General features: G+C 44.7%; 1 protein-coding gene across 2 annotated transcripts in view; it reads right to left on the bottom strand.

Moving 5' to 3' along the window:
- Positions 1-336: 336 nt before the first annotated feature.
- Positions 337-21,038, bottom strand: part of LOC121553711 (attractin-like protein 1) — a 332,670-nt gene continuing 311,968 nt past the window's right edge. For both annotated transcript variants that reach the window (XM_045213019.1, XM_041867035.2), the window contains 2 exons: positions 15,374-15,488; positions 337-2,160 (listed from right to left, as the gene is read on the bottom strand). In XM_045213019.1, the coding sequence (XP_045068954.1) occupies positions 2,036-2,160; positions 15,374-15,488 (240 nt within the window). In that variant the 3' untranslated portion in view covers positions 337-2,035. The remainder of the gene's footprint in view (positions 2,161-15,373; positions 15,489-21,038) is intronic.

The raw sequence follows: 21,038 nt of genomic DNA, 5'->3' as shown, positions 1-21,038 counted from the left end.
CTACCTTAAACATTATCTAAAATCTTTGAGATCTACACTCCCCATGCCCTATCGAAATGCCTTCACAATTCGCTGACTATTCAATTATACAAACATTAGATATCCAATGTAAGTGTTTGAGGAAATATAACTAGTCTTAAGAAACATTCAAAATCAACACACTTTTTTCAACTGAGCGATCAAACCAAGACATCCTTCAGGTGGATCTATCAAGCTGTCCGATGTCAGTTTCTTTATGTACTCTCTGCTTGTAAATCAATCGTATTGACATCCTGAGCATCAAATCAATAAAGCTTGAGACTTGAGGCAACAAAATATGAAGGAGCGATTTCTCAATTACAGTATGAAGAAGCATCAAAATGTTTATTTGTAACTTTACACAATCTGCCCATATGAAGGAAATAATGAGGTGAGCAGCTCTTCATTCATACACAATAGATTGGTGTAAGATACATTACATGTAGTGTTCACCTAACCGGAAAACATCAGATTTCTCACATTTATACATTTCTTATGTACATTTAAAAGCGTGACCATTTATTAGGTTACGTTTACAATGATTTACAAGACTGAACAAAATGCGACAGAACTTGGGATGCTTCGGATAAAAGCGTAAACACAATGAACTTCAAAGTGATACAGAGAAAACAGTCAAACTGCCCAAATGCCAAAAATAAGTACAAGAAATATAAAAATGGAAAAAAAAAAAAATTATTCTTCATATGATACTGTGGGATGAAGGAACCAAAGGACCCACACCCTGACTGAGGCTATGTTCCAATACTTTGAAAATTCATGCTTCCTTGAAGTGATCCCAGAGAGTAGGAAAGGAAATGAATGTAGCATTTTGGAACAGGGCCTGAGAATGTTATAGGCTGAATCGAGTTGCAGGATCCAAGCTGAGTAAGTGTGTAAAACAAATTAATGGACCTTGATATTGAGGTTAAATTAATATTTTTTTTATTTGTATTAACATACTGTACAAGAAAACATTACAACTAAGTACCTTTTATGATCGTATTGTCTTGTCATTTCATTAGAAACACAATCATACACAATCACAATAAAAGATGGCAAAATAAAACAATATGAGTAGTAATTAAAATGTTATTTTATATTCTAAATCTATAATTAAATAAACCTTGATATGTATAAAGGATATGTGTTGACGGATAATGAGAAATATGTTGAAACATCACAGATATGAAACATGGAAAGGACATGCATTTGAATGCCAGAATACATGTCATACCATTGCGCTTTGACAATGACATTAACATTATAAACACAGGCAAGTTTCGATTTTGATATACAAGTTCTTTCTTTTTTGCTGTTCTTTGCATCCGACGTCTTCATTGGCCCGTGACATACTGTACTGCTGGTGGGCTAAGTCAAGCTCTTAGTGCATACTGTGAGGAACTCAGTGCAGAACAGTCTTTCAGCACAGGATATTTTAGCTCAGAGTGAGGCAACCATATAGTCAAGTCACAAGTTATTCTAGACCCACAGGCTGCTCTGTTCATTTAGCATGGATTGAATTTGGGCACACCATACATTAAAAGAAAACACAACAGAAAACACGAGGGAGCTTTTTTCTCTCTAATGTCTTTGTATCAAAATGAGCACATATCTCACCAGCAAGAGGCCCTTGGCATCGTTCTTTCAGACTCATGTCACGTGGCGACCTGCTCCTCCTAAACTCTTAAAGAGATGTATCCACAGGGAGGAAGTGCAGACTACAAACTTCCTGGCTGAGAGCCAATGGGATGTCCAGAACCCCCCAGCTGGGCTGGGCAGAGACCCAACCAGAGAGCAGACAAGTCACTCTGGATAAACTCCATTACAGGGTGTGGAGGTGAGGAGGCACACATAGCGGACACTCAAGGTCACAATAAAGGGCTTCCGTTATCATCAGGTTCACTTCAGCACGGCGTGTTGTTGTGAGACGGGTAAAAAGAGAGCAAGAACTCGTCAGAAAACAGAAGCATTCGCGGTCCTTTCAGGTGTATTCAGGCTCCCCTTTTGGTCAGGCGGTTCAAACACAGGTCCCCTGATGCGTTACTGCGTGCGGTTTGCGGTTCTTCAGGCCATGGTACTTGTCTCTGAAGTCTCCAGGTTTCTGCTGCGAGGTGTCGATCAGGGCACTGGCGATGGCAATGCCTACAGGGAGAAACACATGGGGGAGGGAGTGAAAGGGAGGGGGAGGGAGACACAGAAAAAGGGAGGTCAGCTTCAAAGAAAACAGACTCAGCAGTGTGGCAGGTAAAACACAGTGGCCAGTAATGAGCTCACTGCCTCCCGCCGGCATAAACCCATTCCCAACTCCCTAGCACCCTAACTTCCCAAACTATAGTCCAAGCCCTCACATATCAGAGTTCGGCAGGATACAATGAGGGTCTACAGGTCACTGAAGCATAGCTCTCCACCCCTCTGGGCTGCTCTGGGTTGTTATTTCTCTCAATACAACAATCTGATTGGTCAGCTATTTTCTACACAAGGCAGAAAAAACAAGCAGAGAACACAATGACAGCAGATGTTGCTGCGTTCTGTTGACATACTGTAGTTCATATGGATTTTCAGCATGGTTTGCCCTCTGTACAGCGGTAGGCTTGACTAGTATACTCATTAGGACAGGAACTAAATCTCCTTGTATGCAGCCAAAACAACTGTACAGAAAAACAAGGAAAAGCTCACCAATTTGGACACAACATGCTTAAGCATTTCACACACCAGTGATTCCTGGGTTATTGCAGCGGGAAAGACGATTGTGTGTGTGTGTGTGTGTGTGTGTGTGTGTCTGTCTGTCTGTCTGTCTGTCTGGTTCAGCCACAGTGCGCCCTTCATGGCAACAATCGCTTCAGTGCTCTTTCCCACCGACATTTGCTGCCCGCTGCCACGGACAGGAGGCCGGCCTTCAGCAATGATTACAAAACAAGATGTACAAGTTAAAGAGGGATGGAGAGAGGGATGAAGCTGGGGGTGGAGGAGAGGAAAGAGCCTGTGCTGACACTCTAGTCTACAACCTGACGTGTCTGGTCGGTGGAACCATCCCAGACCAGATTACCTGTCAGCCCATTCACTCCAAATCCCAACTAGATCCTTTCAACACAGTTACCTGACACTTTTCTCTAGCAATCACAACATGTAACACTGCAGCTAATATGTCGGACCTTGAAAACCACGAGATCCAATGCATCACTACTCTTGGATAGAAACCACCACCATGTGTAACCCTTGAAAGACAAACTTTCCACACTTGAAATTAACCTTTAAAAAAAAAAACTCTAATCAAAAACTAAAATCATTTCATAAAATATTTTTCTTTCTAGATGCCAGTTTGGTAAGTCAACCGAAGATGAATGCTTACTACAAAATAGCTTTTTCGTCATGACAGAGTACTATTTAAAGCCAATGGTTTCTGGATGACATGAGATATCCATCTCAAATTAAATTAATTGGACAACATAATCAAATCAGGATACAGATGAGTGGAGGTGAAGGGCGCTCCCGACTAATGAAACCTATGAATGGAATTGTTTTGTCAGGTGAGGTTCCTGGACCATTAACCCTAATGTACAAAGTGCTTCCGAACAGGAAGGGCCTTTCTAACACCAGGGACCCCAAATACACAGAATATTAAATCAAACAGGAGAGTGAGAATCCTTGTGAAAACCTTGACCTAGGTTGATATCTTCACCTGACAATGTGGAAAATGTGGTTGACAATGTAGACCAGATGTGCTAGCTTCATCCCAAAGGCAGTTCCTATAGAAACTGAATTTAATGCATACTCTGTTTTTTCATCTGTTAAATACGTACTTATTAACAGTGCTTTAAAATCCCATCACCCAACAATTCAGGACATATATTATATGAGACTAGTAGTGAATGAAAGGTTTACATTGAGGATCCACTCTGGGTCAATATGCTCTGGTTCCCACATCACTGTCAACCAGCTCTCCACTCACACCCACACAGGGAGAACAGTTGGAGACAAGATGATGCCTCTGGTACCCTCAGAACAACACTGTAGTGGACCCAGCCTGCACTGTAGGTCAGAGAGAGAAAGAGAGCCCAGAGTCTGGATGTCCATAGACACCATGCCTGACAGAACACCATACACTAGCATACTCTTACATTCCCAATAATGGTGACATCATTCCAAAAGGAAAAGGGATTAAGGAAAAATGTTTAACACATATCTTTATTTTGTGTGCTTAATCTTTCCTCGACACACTCAGCAGCAAATGTTAGTTTAATGCGCTCAGGAAAAGCCCAGGCCACCGGACCACGAGGCTGTGATGGGGAACGGAGCGACACTGGTGGCAGCACGGCGGAGAGAGAGATCGAGAGATGGAGCAGAACGGGAGAGATAACTGGGACTCTGATTGTGTTTTTTCTTAATGTTCCTCCCTGGCTTGGGGAACGCCAAGGGATTCATAAACCAACGGGTTACCTGAGACTGGAAGACATGTCTCTCCAGGCACCACAGCTATATGCAATTCTCTAGTCGCTGGGTGATGAGGGCACCACCACAGACTCTTACCTCAGACCGCACTCGTTCAATAGATCTCCTTCACACCTCCGTCCTGCACTCTATCTGTCTGTCTCTTTGTCTCTCTCCTACTCTCTCTTTCTCTCCTACTCGCTCTGTCACGGTTGGTCCACTTCTCCTCCTGAATAGACAGATTATCCTTTATGAGAAGGGGATTGCTGTGTTTGTATTCAATCAATTTCAATCAATCAATTTTATTTTATATAGCCCTTCTTACATCAGCTAATATCTCGAAGTGCTGTACAGAAACCCAGCCTAAAACCCCAAACAGCTAGTAATGCAGGTGTAGAAGCACGGTGGCTAGGAAAAACTCCCTAGAAAGGCGAAAATGTTGGAAGAAACCTAGAGAGGAACCAGGCTATGAGGGGTGGCCAGTCCTCTTCTGGCTGTGCCGGTGGAGATTATAACAGAACCATGCCAAGATGTTCAAAAATGTTCATAAGTGACAAGCATGGTCAAATAATAATCAGGAATAAATCTCAGTTGGCTTTTCATAGCCGATCATTAAGAGTTGAAAACAGCAGGTCTGGGACAGGTAGGGGTTCCATAACCGCAGGCAGAACAGTTGAAACTGGAATAGCAGCAAGGCCAGGCGGACTGGGGACAGCAAGGAGTCACCACGGCCGGGTCCCGACGTTGGTCCTAGGGCTCAGGTCTCTCAGTTGGCTTTTCATAGCCGATCATTAAAGAGTTGAAAACAGCAGGTCTGGGACAGGTAGGGGTTTCGTAGCCGCAGGCAGAACAGTTGAAACTGGAATAGCAGCAAGGCCAGGCGGACTGGGGACAGCAAGGTGTCATCATGCCCGGTAGTCCTGACGTATGGTCCTAGGGCTCAGGTTCTCAGAGAGAAAGAGAGAACGAGAGAATTAGAGAGAGCATACTTAAATTCACACAGGACACTGGATAAGACAGGAGAAGTACTCCAGGTATAACCAACTAACCCCAGCCCCCGACACACATAAACTCTGCAGCATAAATACTGGAGGCTGAGACAGGAGCGGTCCGGAGAACTGTGGCCCCCATCCGAAGAAACCCCGGACAGGGCCAAACAGGAAGGATATAACCCCACCCACTCCGCCAAAGCACAGCCCCGCACCACTAGAGGGATATCCCCAACCACCAACTTACAATCCTGAGACAAGGCCGAGTATAGCCCACAGAGGTCTCCACCACAGCACAAACCAAGGGGGGCGCCAACCCAGACAGGAAGATCACGTCAGTAACTCAACCCACTCAAGTGACGCACCCTCCCAGGGACGGCATGAAAGAGCACCAGCAAGTCAGTGACTCAGCCCCTGCAACAGGGTTAGAGGCAGAGAACCCCAGTGGAGAGGGGAACCGGCCCGGCAGAGGACAGCAAGGGCTGTTCGTTGCTCCAGCCTTTCCGTTCACCTTCACACTCCTGGGCCAGACTACACTCAATCATATGACCTACAGAAGAGATAAGTCTTCAGTAAAGACTTAAAGGTTGAGACCGAGTCTCTCTCACATGGGTAGGCAGACTGTTCCATAAAAATGGAGATCTATAGGAGAAAAGCCCTGCCTCCCGCTGTTTGCTTAGAAATTCTAGGGACAATTAGGAGGCCTGCGTCTTGTGACCGTAATCGTATTGGTATGTACGGCAGGACCAACTCGGAAAGATAGGTAGGAGCAAGCCCCTGCCACTTTATTGGTTAACAGTAAAACCTTGAAATCAGCCCTTGCCTTAACAGGAAGCCAGTGTAGGGGAAGCTAGCACTGGAGTAATATGATCAAATTTCTTGGTTCTAGTCAGGATTCTATGTAGCCGTATTTAGCACTAACTGAAGTTTATTTAGTGCTTTATCCGGTAGCCGGAAAATAGAGCATTGCAGTAGTCTAACCTAGAAGTAACAAATGCATGGATTAATTTTTCTGCATCATTTTTGGACAGAAAATTTCTGATTTTTGCAATGTTACGTAGATGGAAAAAAGCTGTCCTTGAAACAGTCTTGATATGTTCGTCAAAAGAGAGATCAGGGTCAAGAGTAACACCGAGGTCCTTCACAGTTTTATTTGAGACGACTTTACAACCATCTAGATGAATTGTCAGATTTAACAGAAGATCTCTTTGTTTCTTGGGACCTAGAACAAGCATCTCTGTTTTGTCCGAGTTTAAAAGTAAAAAGTTTTCAGCCATCCACTTCCTTATGTCTGAAACACAGGCTTCTAGCGAGGGGCAATTTTGGGGCTTCACCATGTTTCATTGAAATGTACAGCTGTGTGTCATCCGCATAGCAGTGAAAGTTAACATTATGTTTTCGAATAACATCCCCAAGAGGTAAAATATATAGTGAAAACAATAGTGGTCCTTAAACGGAACCTTGAGGAAAGAAACGTACAGTTGATTTGTCGGAGGACAGACCATTCACAGAGACAAACTGATATCTTTCCGACAGGTAGGATCTAAACCAGGCCAGAACTTGTCCGTGTAGACCAATTTGGGTTTCCAGTCTCTCCAAAAGAATGTGGTGATCGATGGTGTCAAAGGCAGCACTAGGGTCTAGTAGCACGAGGACAGATGCAGAGCCTCGGTCTGACGCCATTAAAGGTCATTTACCACCTTCACAAGTGCAGTCTCAGTGCTATGATGGGGTCTAAAACCAGACTGAAGCATTTCGTATACATTGTTTGTCTTCAGAAAGGCAGTGAGTTGCTGCGCAACAGCTTTTTCTAAAATTTTTGAGAGGAATGGAAGATTCGATATAGGCCACCGTGTGTTTTTATATTTTCCGGGTCAAGGTTTGGCTTTTTCAGAAGGCACTGTCACTCCACTTTTAGTGAGTTTGGTACACATCCGGTGGATAGAGCGCTGTTTATTATGTTCAACATAGGAGGGCCAAGCACAGGAAGCAGCTCCTTCAGCAGTTTAGTAGGAATAGGATCCAGTATGCAGCTTGAAGGTTTAGAGGCCATGATTATTTTCATCATTGTGGCAAGAGATATAGTACTAAAACACTTAAGTGTCTCTCCGATCCCAGGCCCTCGCAGAGTGTGCAGATCCAGGACAGCTAAGCCCTGGAGGAATACGCAGATTCAAAGAGGAGTCCGTAATTTGCTTTCTCAATGGTCATGATCTTTTCCTCAAAGAAGTTCATGAATTTATCACTGCTGAAGTGAAAGCCATCCTCTCTTGGGGAATGCTGCTTTTTAGTTAGCTTTGCAACAGTATCAAAAAGAAATTTTGGATTGTTCTTATTTTCCTCAATTAAGTTGGAAAAGTAGGATGATCGAGCAGCAGTGAGGGCTCCTCGGTGCTGCACGTACTGTCTTTCCAAGCTAGTCGGAAGACTTCCAGTTTGGTGTGGCGCCATTTCCGTTCCAATTTCCTGGAAGCTTGCTTCAAAGCTCGGGTATTTTCTGTATACCAGGGAGCTAGTTTCTTATGACAAATGTTTTTCGTTTTTAGGGTGGCAACTGCATCTAGGGTATTGCGCAAGGTTAAATTGAGTTCCTCAGTTAAGTGGTTAACTGATTTTTGTCCTCTGACGTCCTTGGGTAGGCAGAAGGAGTCTGGAAGGGCATCAATGAATTTTTTGTGTTGTTTGAGAATTTATAGCACATTTTGATGCTCCTTGGTTGGGGTCTGAGCAGATTATTTGTTGCGATTGCAAATGCTAATAAAATGGTGGTCCGATAGTCCAGGATTTTTGTGGAAAAACATTAAGATCTACAACATTTATTCCATGGGACAAAACTAGGTCCAGAGTATGACTGTGGCAGTGAGTAGGTCCAGAGACATGTTGGACAAAACCCACTGAGTCGAAGTAATGGCTCCGAAAGACTTTTGGAGTGGGTCTGTGGACTTCTCCATGTGAATATTAAAATCACCAAAAATTAGAATATGATCTGCTATGACTACAAGGTCTGAGACTATGTTTAAACCCCTGAGAACATGCTGGTATCTAGCAGGCAGCTGGTTCCTTCCCTGTCTTGACCTAGTTCTCATCCATTAGGGGCCCACAACAATGGAGGAGGTAGAGAAGACTGAAGAGACGGAAGGATGAACAGGTAAAGAATGTAGACATGTTGGAAGGATGAGAGGTAGTATGGAAACAGAGGTAGACATGATGGAAGGATGAGAGGTAGTATGGAAACAGAGGTAGACATGATGGAAGGATGAGAGGTAGTATGGAAAAAGAGGTAGACATGATGGAAGGATGAGAGGTAGTAGGGAAACAGAGGTAGACATGATGGAAGGATGAGAGGTAGTAGGGAAACAGAGGTAGACATGATGGAAGGATGAGAGGTAGTAGGGAAACAGAGGTAGACATGATGGAAGGATGAGAGGTAGTAGGGAAACAGAGGTAGACATGATGGAAGGATGAGAGGTAGTAGGGAAACAGAGGTATACATGATGGAAGGATGAGAGGTAGTAGGGAAACAGAGGTAGACATGATGGAAGGATGAGAGGTAGTAGGGAAACAGAGGTAGACATGATGGAAGGATTAGAGGTAGTAGGGAAACAGAGGTAGATGGCTGATAGACAGATGGATGGACATCTGTCTATCTGTCTGTCTCTGTCCCTTCAGCAAATAGGAGGATGTATGTTGTATCCAGGTGCCAAACCAGCTCCAGCTATAAGTCTGTCTGAGGAGCCTGACATTTAAAAGTAAATACCTTTCCTCAGACATGTTGTTATGTTGAAACCAACTTCCCTACATTCAGTGGGAGTTCCTCACTAAGCAGCTAGTCCCAGCAGGTCGGAAGCAGAGTGAGCACATTAATACAACAGCTCCCCACTCGACTATTGGTCTAAATTAATTATTAGGTCTGGTTAGAGCCACCCCTACACTGACTTAGGCAGAATAAGTGTGTGTGTGTGTGTGTGTGTGTGTGTATGTCTTGGGAGATGGACAATGATAGACTCCAGAGTGGAGGGATATGGTGCTCCTGGTCTCCTCGGCAGAGCACTGTAAAGCCAGTGACACACAAGGGCTTAGAGAAGTTGACTGCTTCAGCGGCTTGTAATCTCCACACACAGACAGGCCTGTGGAAAGGAGGGTGTGTGTGTGTTTGTGTACATGCAGCCAGATTGTCTATACCAGATAACGACCTATACAACAAAAACTTGGACTACTTATAGCGGATGGAGAAACTACACTTGAAATGTGACATTTCCTCCATGGTATTATGTATGGATATGGTTGGTATGGAACTTTTCCTATGAAGATGAACCCTTTATCCACCTGTGCTATCCTGGGAGCCTCAGCTCTGCTGATATCAGCATTACAGAACAATGTGTTAGAGCACTGTACCAGATAGGACTGTGTACTGCTCTAACCATCACAAAAAACCCCAACATCCCAACATCCAGGCACTCCCAAGATCAGAGAAACCGTCAGGATTCTAAGAGGCGGATTACTATGGAGTTCTGAAACACCACATATGGAAATATTAAAAGAAGGACTGCATGCTGGGGATGCCTTTCACTACACAAACAATTGTATACGTTCCTCTTCCCGCTTCTAGGAAGGGGGTCAGATAATGGTGACGCTACCAGGGGAAGGAACGACGAGAGAGCAGACGAAAAAACAAAGAGAGGCAAAAATAACTTGTGCTCATGAAACATTCCTCTTCAAGTGATTCCACAGAGAGCGGTGGGAACGGGCTGAGCTCGCCTAAAGTCACTTCACTTCCACACACACTCAGATCAATGGTGGAACAGCTCTGATCGTAGAAGGGCCTCTCTCTCTCTCTCTCTCTCTCTCTCTCTCTCTCTCTCTCTCTCTCTCTCTCTCTCTCTCTCTCTCTCTCTCTCTCTCTCTCTCTCTCTCTCTCTCTCTCTCTCTCTCTCTCCTCTCTCTCTCTCTCTCTCTCTCTCTCTCTCTCTCTCTCTCTCTCTCTCTCTCTCTCTCTCTCTCTCTCTCTCTCTCTCTCTCTCTCTCTCCCTCCCTCTCTCTCTCTCTCTCTCTCTTTCCCCCTCTCTCTTCCCCTCTCTCTTTCCCCTCTCTCTCAGTTATGGGAGAAAAGGGTCAGAGAAGATCAGAGAGGCCGCTAGGAGTGCAAACACACACTAAGAGAGAGAGAATAAAGCAAGGGAAGGAGGGTGAGGGAAATAGTATTTCATTCAGAGAGGACTTTATCTACCCCTTCTCTCTCTCTCTCTCTCTTAGTGTGTGTTTGCACTCCTAGCGGTCTCTCTGATCTTCTCTGACCATTTTCTCCCATACCTCCCATAACTTCCAGCGACACACACATGAAAGCGTAGTACTCAGGGAATAACTCATCTATACAAAACTGTATTGTCCAGCATCACACATACTATACATGTTTCTCTGTGGTAACACTGTGTGACAATTCAGACTATTTTCTACATCACAGAATAATCCTCTCCACATTAACCCGACTGGGGCTATGTCGTTAGTCTTTGAAGTTAGGCTGTTATTACGTCTGACTATTTTTTTAGTTTTTTATGTGTCTAGCATTTATATTATTTTGGTATATTTAGAGGAGGAGAGTGATGGTTGCTGGGCAATGCATCGCAGTGCTAGAGGCGTCACTACAGCAACCGGCCGTGATCGGGAGTCCCATTGGGCGGAGCACAATTGGCCCAGCATCGTCCGGGTTAGGGGAGGGTTTGGCCCAGCGTCGTCTGGGTTAGGGGAGGGTTTGGCCCAGTGTCGTCCGGGTTAGGGGAGGGTTTGGCCCAGCGTCGTCCGGGGTTAGGGAGGGTTTGGCCCAGTGTCGTCCGGGTTGCCCAGCGTCTCGGTTAGGGGAGGGTTTGGCCCAGCGTCGTCCGGGTTAGGGGAGGGTTTGGCCCAGCGCCTTAGGGGGTTCCACGCGGGTTAGGGGGGGTTTGGCCCACGTCGTCCGGGTTAGGGGAGGGTTTGGCCCAGCGTCGTCCGGGTTAGGGGAGGGTTTGGCCCAGCGTCGTCCGGGGTTAGGGCAGGGTTTGGCCCAGCGTTGTCCGGGTTAGGGGAGGGGTTGGCCCAGCGTCGTCCGGGTTAGGGGAGGGTTTGGCCCAGTGTTGTCCGGGTTAGGGGAGGGTTTGGACAGGGGGGGCTTTACAAGTAGGCTGTCATTGTAAATAAGGTTAAATAAAAATATAATAAAATATGACAGGGTAGTTACTGTATCACACTGACACATTCAAACACAAACTGTAAAACAAACTTGTGCACAAACACGCACCCACACACATGCACTCACATACTAACTGGTGTAGGTATCTATCCCTGACCAGTTTGCCCACATCAGATGGGACCAGCTAAATAGCAATTTCCAGTTTCCACCCCGATTGTCCCATAAATCCCCTGAGGGATTCCGATCTCCTCTCCCTCTGTCTCTTCCTGGTTTCACAGCACTGCTTCAGGACTTACAGCAGAGTGACAGTTCCATTACTATAGTTCCATGTATGATATGCATATAAAATACTTAATCACCACAATATTACCGCATAAAACTGTCCGACCACTGCACTACAAAAAGAGGGCTAGCAATGTTAACCAATCACCACACTTTTACTGCATGAAAGGATTCAATCAAGCCCCACGTCAACAAACTTTTCACCTGTCTCGCATTTTTTGACAAATTGGACAAAAATCTTTGCAAATTGACATGCTAAATGTCAGAATTGCCGCAGCAAAATCAAGCATTTTTGGCCCGCAACTATCACAAAAAACGCTGCGAAATCCTTGAGGGACTGACTGTACAGTATGCATTTACCCAGCAGGTGTAGCCAGTACTGTAGCCTGTACTTACTGGCTGTACTTATAAGCTGCTACTATTTTCCCAGTACTCGTGGCTTTTAAGGCTCCTCTAAATGTAATACAAGCAGCTTTTCCCAGCATGAGAACCTGCTGCCTTGCAAAGTCCTTAACTTCTACCGTCTTTTACAAGCTTCCTGCTGCAGTCACTTTAACACCTGCTCGTATTTCAGCTAGTTTATTATACCTGCATGATGAGCTGACAGCACTCTCTCAGAAAGCCCTGGCTTCAGGGGACACAGAAGAGAAAAAGGAGAGGAATAAAATAAGAGAGAAAGAGAGAAAGCGAGAGGCAGAGAGTGAGAGAGAGAGAGAGAGAGAGAGAGAGAGAGAGAGAGAGAGAGAGAGAGAGAGAGAGAAAGAGAGAAAGAGAGAGAGAATGTGTACATGTGTATGTGTGTATAAGGGGCAAGAGTGACAGAGGGAAAGATATATTTTGCTGGGTGCTGTCAGTGCTAAAAGTTCTAAAGCAGTCCCTAGCTCATCTCTGTGACACTGTGTGCCATTCAAATGGTCATCTCCCTATTCATTTATCCACAGCACAGCGGCATATTTAGCACCTCTGAAATATCACGTATCCTCTTAGGAGAAACAGGAGATCATCTGGGCTCTGCTGAAAAACCTTTTTGAGGGAACAATCGATCCAACAGCCTGCTAATTCGTCCCGGTCTAACAAGTTTTTTCTCTCTCTCAAATCAAAGCCCCTAATAGCTGGTAGAGCTGTGTCCGTCAAAACACAGACAGTACACAGGTTTCCAAATTGAACTGCCTGAAGTAGAAAAATAGACAGTCTGGCAGAGATTGGGTTCTAGTTGCGGTAAAGGGGAGGTGGGGCAGTGATCTAACAGAAAGAGAGAAATGATAGGTGAGGGAGGAGGGGGAGAAAGGGAGGTTGGGGGAGGAGAGGAGAGTTTTCACCTCTCTATGCTGTCATGCTTCAGTTAGCAGCTGTCTGGGTGGAGGTGAGGAGAGAGGGTTGAAGCAAGAAGGCAGGGAGACAGAGAGAGACAGAGATAAAGACAGAGAGAGACAGAGATAAAGACAGAGGGAGACAGAGATAAAGACAGAGAGACAGAGATAAAGACAGAGGGAGACAGAGATAAAGACAGAGAGACAGAGATAAAGACAGAGAGAGACAGAGATAAAGACAGAGGGGGACAGATAAAGACAGAGAGAGACAGAGATAAAGACAGAGGGAGACAGAGATAAAGACAGAGAGAGACAAAGATAAAGACAGAGAGAGACAGAGATAAAGACAGAGGGAGACAGAGATAAAGACAGAGGGATACAGAGATAAAGACAGAGAGAGACAGAGATAAAGACAGAGGGAGACAGAGATAAAGACAGAGAGAGACAGAGATAAAGACAGAGAGACAGAGATAAAGACAGAGATAAAGACAGAGGGAGACAGAGATAAAGACAGAGAGAGACAGAGATAAAGACAGAGAGACAGAGATAAAGACAAAGATAAAGACAGAGGGAGACAGAGATAAAGACAGAGAGAGACAGAGATAAAGACAGAGGGAGACAGAGATAAAGACAGAGGGAGACAGAGATAAAGACAGAGATAAAGACAGAGGGAGACAGAGATAAAGACAGAGATAAAGACAGAGGGAGACAGATAAAAAAAACAGAGAGATACAGATATAAAGACAGAGATAAAGACAAAGAGAGAGAGATAAAGACAGAGATGAAGATAGAGAGAGACAGAGATAAAGACAGAGATAAAGATAGAGAGAGACAGAGAGAGACAGAGATAAAGACAGAGATAAAGACAGAGAGAGACAGCGATAAAGACAGAGATACAGATATAAAGACAGAGATAAAGACAGATATACAGAGATAAAGACAGAGATAAAGACAGAGGGAGACAGATAAAAAGACAGAGAGATACAGATATAAAGACAGAGATAAAGACAAAGAGAGAGAGAGAGATAAAGACAGAGAAAGATAGAGAGACAGAGAGAGACAGAGATAAAGACAGAGATAAAGACAGAGAGAGACAGCGATAAAGACAGAGATACAGATATAAAGACAGAGATAAAGACAGATATACAGAGATAAAGACAGAGATAAAGACAGAGGGAGACAGATAAAAAGACAGAGAGATACAGATATAAAGACAGAGATAAAGACAAAGAGAGAGAGAGAGATAAAGACAGAGAAAGATAGAGAGACAGAGAGAGACAGAGATAAAGACAGAGATAAAGACAGAGATAAAGATAGAGAGAGACAGAGATAAAGACAGAGATAAAGACAGAGAGAGACAGTGATAAAGACAGAGATACAGAGATAAAGACAGATATAAAGACAGAGATAAAGACAGAGAGACAGAGATAAAGACAGAGATAAAGACAGATATAAAGACAGAGATAAAGACAGAGAGATAGTAGAAGGAAGTATTTTCTAAATGAAACTTTTTCTCTTTCTCTTTTGTTCTACACTGAGTGTACAAAACATTAGGAACACCTGCCCTTTCCATGACATCGACTGACCAGGTGAATCCAGGTGAAATATATGATCCCTTATTGATTTCACTTGTTAAATCCACTTCAATCAGTGTAGATGAAGGAGAGGAGACCGGTTAAAGAAGGATTTTTAAGCCTTGAGACATGGATTGTGTATGCGTGCCATTCAGAGGGTGAATGGGCAAGACAAAATATTTAAGTGCCTTTGAACAGGGTATGGTAGTAGGTGCCAGGCGCACCCGTTTGTGTCAAGAACTGCAACACTGCTGGGTTTTTCACGCTCAGCAGTTTCCTGTGTGTATCAAGAATGGTCCACCACCCAAAGGACATCCAGCCAACTTGACACAACTGTGGGAAGCATTGGAGTCAACATGGGCCAGCATCCCTGTGGAATGCTTTCGACATCTTGTAGAATCCATGCCCCGACGAATTGAGGCTGTTCTGAGGGCAAAAGGGGGGGGTGCAACTCAATATTAGGAAGATGTTCCTAATGTTTGGTATACTCAGTGTATATCTCAAATGGTAGTGGGAAATAGTGGTATCTGAAGCATGTGGGTGCCATTTGATAACCAAAAGGGAGAAGGGCTGGTCTAGAGGCGAGACAGACAGGAGACAGGTGCTTACCAGACTGGCCAGGCGGTGGTATTCCTGAAGGGACTCTGGGCAGACACATGAGGACGGTCAGTACACCGGCCCTGCTCCCCCAACATGGCTCCACTGCTATAGGCTTGGGTACACCCTGCACAGAGAGAGAGGAAGGAAGGAGCGTGTCAGTCATGTCAATCAATAAACACTCCCAAATCTCATCACAAAGTGGTCCCACTGTTTCTATGAGAACGTTGCACTGCTTGTGTTCCGCTAAAACTTAGCTTTTTATATTTCCTGTTGTTGTCTTTTAAATAATTCAAAGTAATTTTTTGAAAGATGAACCATAGATTTTACACGCAAAGACAATATGCAAAATGTTTGACATGTGCATGGATCCAGTATGGAAATGGACAGCAGCATTCACCATGTACTACATCTTATTTGCTGTGTGACAATGAACTAGACCTGAGGTGAGTCCAGCTACTAAGATATGTCTGTAGGCAGCCAATATCCAGGCACTGGTGAGTCATTGACTGGACATCTATTTCAGTTAGGCTGGATGTCCAGGGGATGGAGGACCCAACCCCACCCCGCTCCCACCTCCCCCCAGATGAGGGCCTCACACATGGGGGAGAGGGCTGACTGACAGCCCCTAGAGCTCCACCTGAAGCCCAAGTAATGGAGATGGATGGTTGGAGGAGACGCTAGGTGCAGGGGAGGTATTTTCCTCCTCTCCCCTAAGCTCTAGCCGCCACATCCATTTCACTCAGGCTTGTTGAGGGACAGACCCTGGGGGGTGTGGCTAGAGAGAGGACCACTCATTTCTTTCCATTAAGCCATACATACTCTCCTCACAGCTCACACCTCCTGACTACCAAGCAGCTCAGGGCATGGCCAAGATACCAGCCTCACCTTCTCCTAGGAGAGGGTCTCAAACATGCCACCAGAAGCATTCCAACATGGAGAGGCCAAAATCACAGCTCTGATCATTGCTATCCCACACTGGCACACTTCAGCAAATGTGTTCTTCTTTTTCCCCACTCTCAAAGGACAACTTAATCATCAGTGCTGTGTCAAGCCCTCACATAGACGTTGTCAAAGGCAGTAAATGCTTTTCCAGTAGTATGTAATTGGATGTACAAACACAACAAAAACACACACAAGCATAACACACACGTTCTTTCAGCTTAAGGTGCATTGATCCCTGCTGTGAGATGATTAAACAGTGACGAGAAGTTGACGTGGTCTCTTGATCATCCTCCACGGTGTCTTGCTGCTACGCACAGCTCTCAAACACAGAACAGAAGCACAGCACAGGGCTTACAGTAGAAAAAGTGAGGAAACAATCATGCTGAAGAGGAGTAGATGGGAGAGATGCAGAGGTGATGCTAGGACAATATAGTCTACAGTTGACCTTGAGGGCAGCAACTCTATTAAAACAAAGTCTATATGCACCTGATATTTCTTTGATATAGGGTCTCTGTGGTACTGGCTGACAGTAGCTGTCAGACGGAGCTCTACTGAACTACAGTATCGAGCAGCAGGTTTGACCCCGGTACCACACCACACCAGAGAGGGAGGTGTCGGGTGACCACAGGGGTCAGGGTTGGACCGTGTTTACTCCTGGTGTCTGCTCTGTTCTGGGGAGGACCCGAGATGAGAGGAGACAGATGTGGTTGTTTACCGGCAACAGGGAAGAGGGCTTGACCTCTGGTCATCTAGATCAATGTCCCGTCGGCAGACAATAGCAGAGCAGCCTCCTCTTACATAGGCTGGGTTACAGTACCAGCACCCTGCTACACCCTGCTACACCCTGCTTTACACTACCAATTACACCCACACAAGTTCATTGTGTTTCAGTTGGAATGCACCAATGGTATGTCAATAGGGTGAGATTAAAGTGGATAGAGGGTTTAGTCTGTACTTGAAGTGTGCCTGTCCTCTCTACAGTACTCTGAAGTGCCTGTCTCCGTGGGTAGAGCTCCCTTAGAGAGTAGCCAGTACAGGGCAGCAGTGTGGCTTGCCACCCTACCTCTCCAGAGAACTCACTTCAGCTGTGCCAGCCTTCCCTTGTTCTCCCTAGAGACATGGTGGCAATGTTGGGTGCTCTATCTGAGATATACTATCCTGCAGTACTGCTCTTATTTTCTGCGCTTCTTGCATCTCCCCTGTTTCTACAGGCACTTTAAATGAAATACATAGGAGGCTTTCTTCACAAAATAGATTAAATAAATTAAAGGGGAATGGAGAGAAAGAGAAAGAGACCAAGAGAGAAAGGGAGAAAGAGATGGAGAGAGAGACCGAGAGAGAAAGGGAGAAAGAGATGGAGAGAGAGACCGAGAGAGAAAGGGAGAAAGAGATGGAGAGAGAGACTGAGAGAGAAAGGCAGAAAGAGAGGCATTTAAAGAGTAAAAGCTGGAAGGGGGATGAATGAATGAAAGCTTTGCTAACACCAAGCGTCTAAAGGATGATAGAGAACAATGTGTGAGATGTCCTACCACTCAAGTGGTCTTTAATTAAGGCGACCCATCAAAACAATGAACCATTATCAAAATGGCAATTACAACACACACACACACACACACGCACACACACTGAAAGTAAAAAAAACACCACACTATCAAAGCCCCACCGCCCCTTCCATCGGCCCCATTGATAATAAGTTTAACTGCTGAAGCATAGAGCATAATTACAGGGTAGGGCCTCCCATGTTTGTTCTGTGTTTGGGGGCATCAGGAAATGATGAATTCCCCAGCTCTCTGAAAGAGGAAATGGGTTCCCCGCAAAGAGCCAACTCTGGTAGAACAGAGTGCAACATCCAGGAGGTTCTTATTAGAGCGTGACGGCTGCTAGCACAACGCTATCAATTAAGAGAGCTGAGAGACACAACAATTAGTGACACAACAATTAGGAGCGTCAGAGAGAAACAGGTGCTAGAGGAACCTGGCAGAACCTCGTCATTACAGCTGTCTTAGGGGTTTGGAACAAGCAGCTCACTTGAATGGCACTTTTACTGAAGAAAATACATCTCACAATCAATTCACATGTCAGTGTTACTAACGGAATAGTATCTATTTTCAACTGTGTGCACTCCCCAATCATCCCAATGTAGTTTTTACTTTGCATTCATGATAATCTTTTGAGTTAGGGAAATGGACAGATTCATGTAGCATGACTTAAAGCACCTTTTCTCTATGGAGACAGATCATGAGTGTGTGACCTGGTGTGTAACATGGACCTTTGATCCTGAACACACACACACACACACACAGGTTTGCTCAGCTGAGACATTTCCTTCAGGAAATGACTGGTTAATGGACCTGACGCTCCTCATTTCCCCTAGCACTGACCGGCCACAACCATGATCCAGCATGAAATTACACCAAAGACACACAAACACCCCCCCCACCCCAAAAAAAACCTAAAAAACATGAAAAGATTGTAATCATTGCATAATTTAATAAAGTTACTTAAAAGAGTGATATGCAACCAGGCACAGATTTTTCTAGAGTGTTGTTCAGAATGTACTGCCATCTCTTCCTGTGTCCAATCTGTTGCTGGGAGCAGGAGGAGCAGGAGGACAGAGGAAACCCTGGCTGTGTCTCTGAGGGCTGAAACATCTGTTTAAAAGGGATCATTAAGACTGATTTATCATCCTGGAGGACAGCTCCAGAGGGCCGTACATCTCCCCGCAGCCGCACGGCCACACATATTTGTCCATTTAATTTAAATCCTCATGAATAGGTATTTTATTAAAATTACACCTTCAAGACGAGTAGCATTAAAGAGCGTGAGTAAGTGATAAAGTTGTCCTGGAGAGTAGAGCCCCTTGGCACCCATCCTAAATGAATCAGCTAAAGCAGAAAAGACAAGGGACTTGGGCAGAGAGAGAGAGAAAGAGAGAGATAGATTAGAGAAGAGAAAGAACTTGAGGGAGATTGCTGAGCTGTATTTTAGAAACAGTTTTACGAGCATGAAACACTAACAGGAGAGGACTTGAACTGTATTATTTGACCCGAGGAGAATTTGAGAGACATTCAGCTCCATTCGTCTAACTGAAGCGGGGGCATTGTCCACTGGAAAAAGCCTGAGGGTGGGCTAACACTGCAGTCTTCAGCTTTGAACAGAATAGTAAGAAAACCACTTAGTAGTGCTAGTGTATAAAGGCACTTGACACTGTAGAAGTGGCAAACCTCTTGGAGCCATTTTCCCATATCTGCCCATTATGTTTCTCTCTCCCCTGAGGAGGTAAGGTTTTTTTTCTAGGTGAAATTCTCTCAATCTCCTCCCCCACATGGAGACAATGAGGAATAGGTAGAGGAAGGGTGAGCAAGAGAGAGAGAGAGAGAGAGAAAGTGAAAAAGAGAGAGAAAGGCATTCCAGGAGGCAGCTTGTAAATGGCTGGCCCATCCCTCCAGGACCGACATTGAACAGCCCTGAACTATACTGAACAAAAATATAAACGCAACATGCAACAATTTCAAAGATTTTAAAGAGTTAACAGTTCATAAAAGGAAATCAGTCAATTGGAATAAATTAATTAGGCCCTAATCTATGGATTTCACATTACTGGGAATACAGATATGCACCTGTTGGTCACAGATACCTTAAAAGAAAAGGTAGGGGTGTGGATCAGAAAACCAGTCCGTATCTGGTGTGACCACTATTTGCCTCATGCAGTGTGACACATCTCCTTCGCATAGAGTTGATCAGGCTGTTGATTGTGGAATGTTGTCCCACTCCTCTTCAATGGCTGTGCGAAGTTGCTGGATATTGGTGGGAACTGGAACACGCTGTCATACACGTCGATCCACAGCATCCCAAACATGCTCAATGGGTGTCATGGCTGGTGAGTATTGTTAGGTTCTAAATGAACAGAGTAAAAAAATCTTGCGGACGATTATTAAAGCTCAAACCAAGTTTATTCGCTCAATGGGTCAGATAGCTGCACAGACAAAAAACATATTCACACAAGCACTTGTATTTAACCCTTCCTATGCAGAGTCTCCTCCTCACACATCTGGTCAGCCAATACATCTTTGTTGCTAGACAGAACTTTAGTGATGACTGTTCTTTCTCACTTCATCTAACCTGACCTCGGCCCGAATTCCTCAATCCTCCCCACTCAGAGCTGTCCTATTGACTTGTACCAGTCTGTGACCCTCCTTATTCCCATAGGATCCCTGATGTCTAACAATAACATGTTCTGACAGTATGTACACTTCCTGCCTTCCTCTGTCTCCCTCTGTGACATGATTAAGGATTTTTCAAGTTTATAAGTCAGAACCCATCAGTATGCAGGCCATGGAAGAACTGGGACATTTTCAGCTTCCAGGAATTGTGTACAGATCTTTGCGACATGGGGCCGTGCATTATCATGCTGAAACATGAGGTGATGGCAGCGGATGAATGGCACGACAATGGGCCTCAGGATCTCGTCACAGTATTTCTGTGCATTCAAATTGCCATTGATAAAATGCAATTGTGTTCGTTGTCCGTAGCTTATGCCTGCTCATACCATAACCCCACCGCCACCATGGGGCACTCTGTTCACAACGTTGGACGTACTGCCAAATTCTCTAAAACAACGTTGGAGGCGGCTTATGGTAGAGATATTAACATTAAATGATCTGGCAACAGATCTGGTGGACATTCCTGCAGTCAAGCATGCCAATTGCAAGCTCCCTCAAAACTTGAGACA

This window comes from Coregonus clupeaformis, unplaced genomic scaffold, assembly GCF_020615455.1.
Source record: "Coregonus clupeaformis isolate EN_2021a unplaced genomic scaffold, ASM2061545v1 scaf0072, whole genome shotgun sequence".
Taxonomy (NCBI): domain Eukaryota; kingdom Metazoa; phylum Chordata; class Actinopteri; order Salmoniformes; family Salmonidae; genus Coregonus; species Coregonus clupeaformis.
The sequence above is the reverse complement of the archived record's forward strand: the minus strand, read 5'-3'. Positions and strand labels throughout refer to the sequence as shown.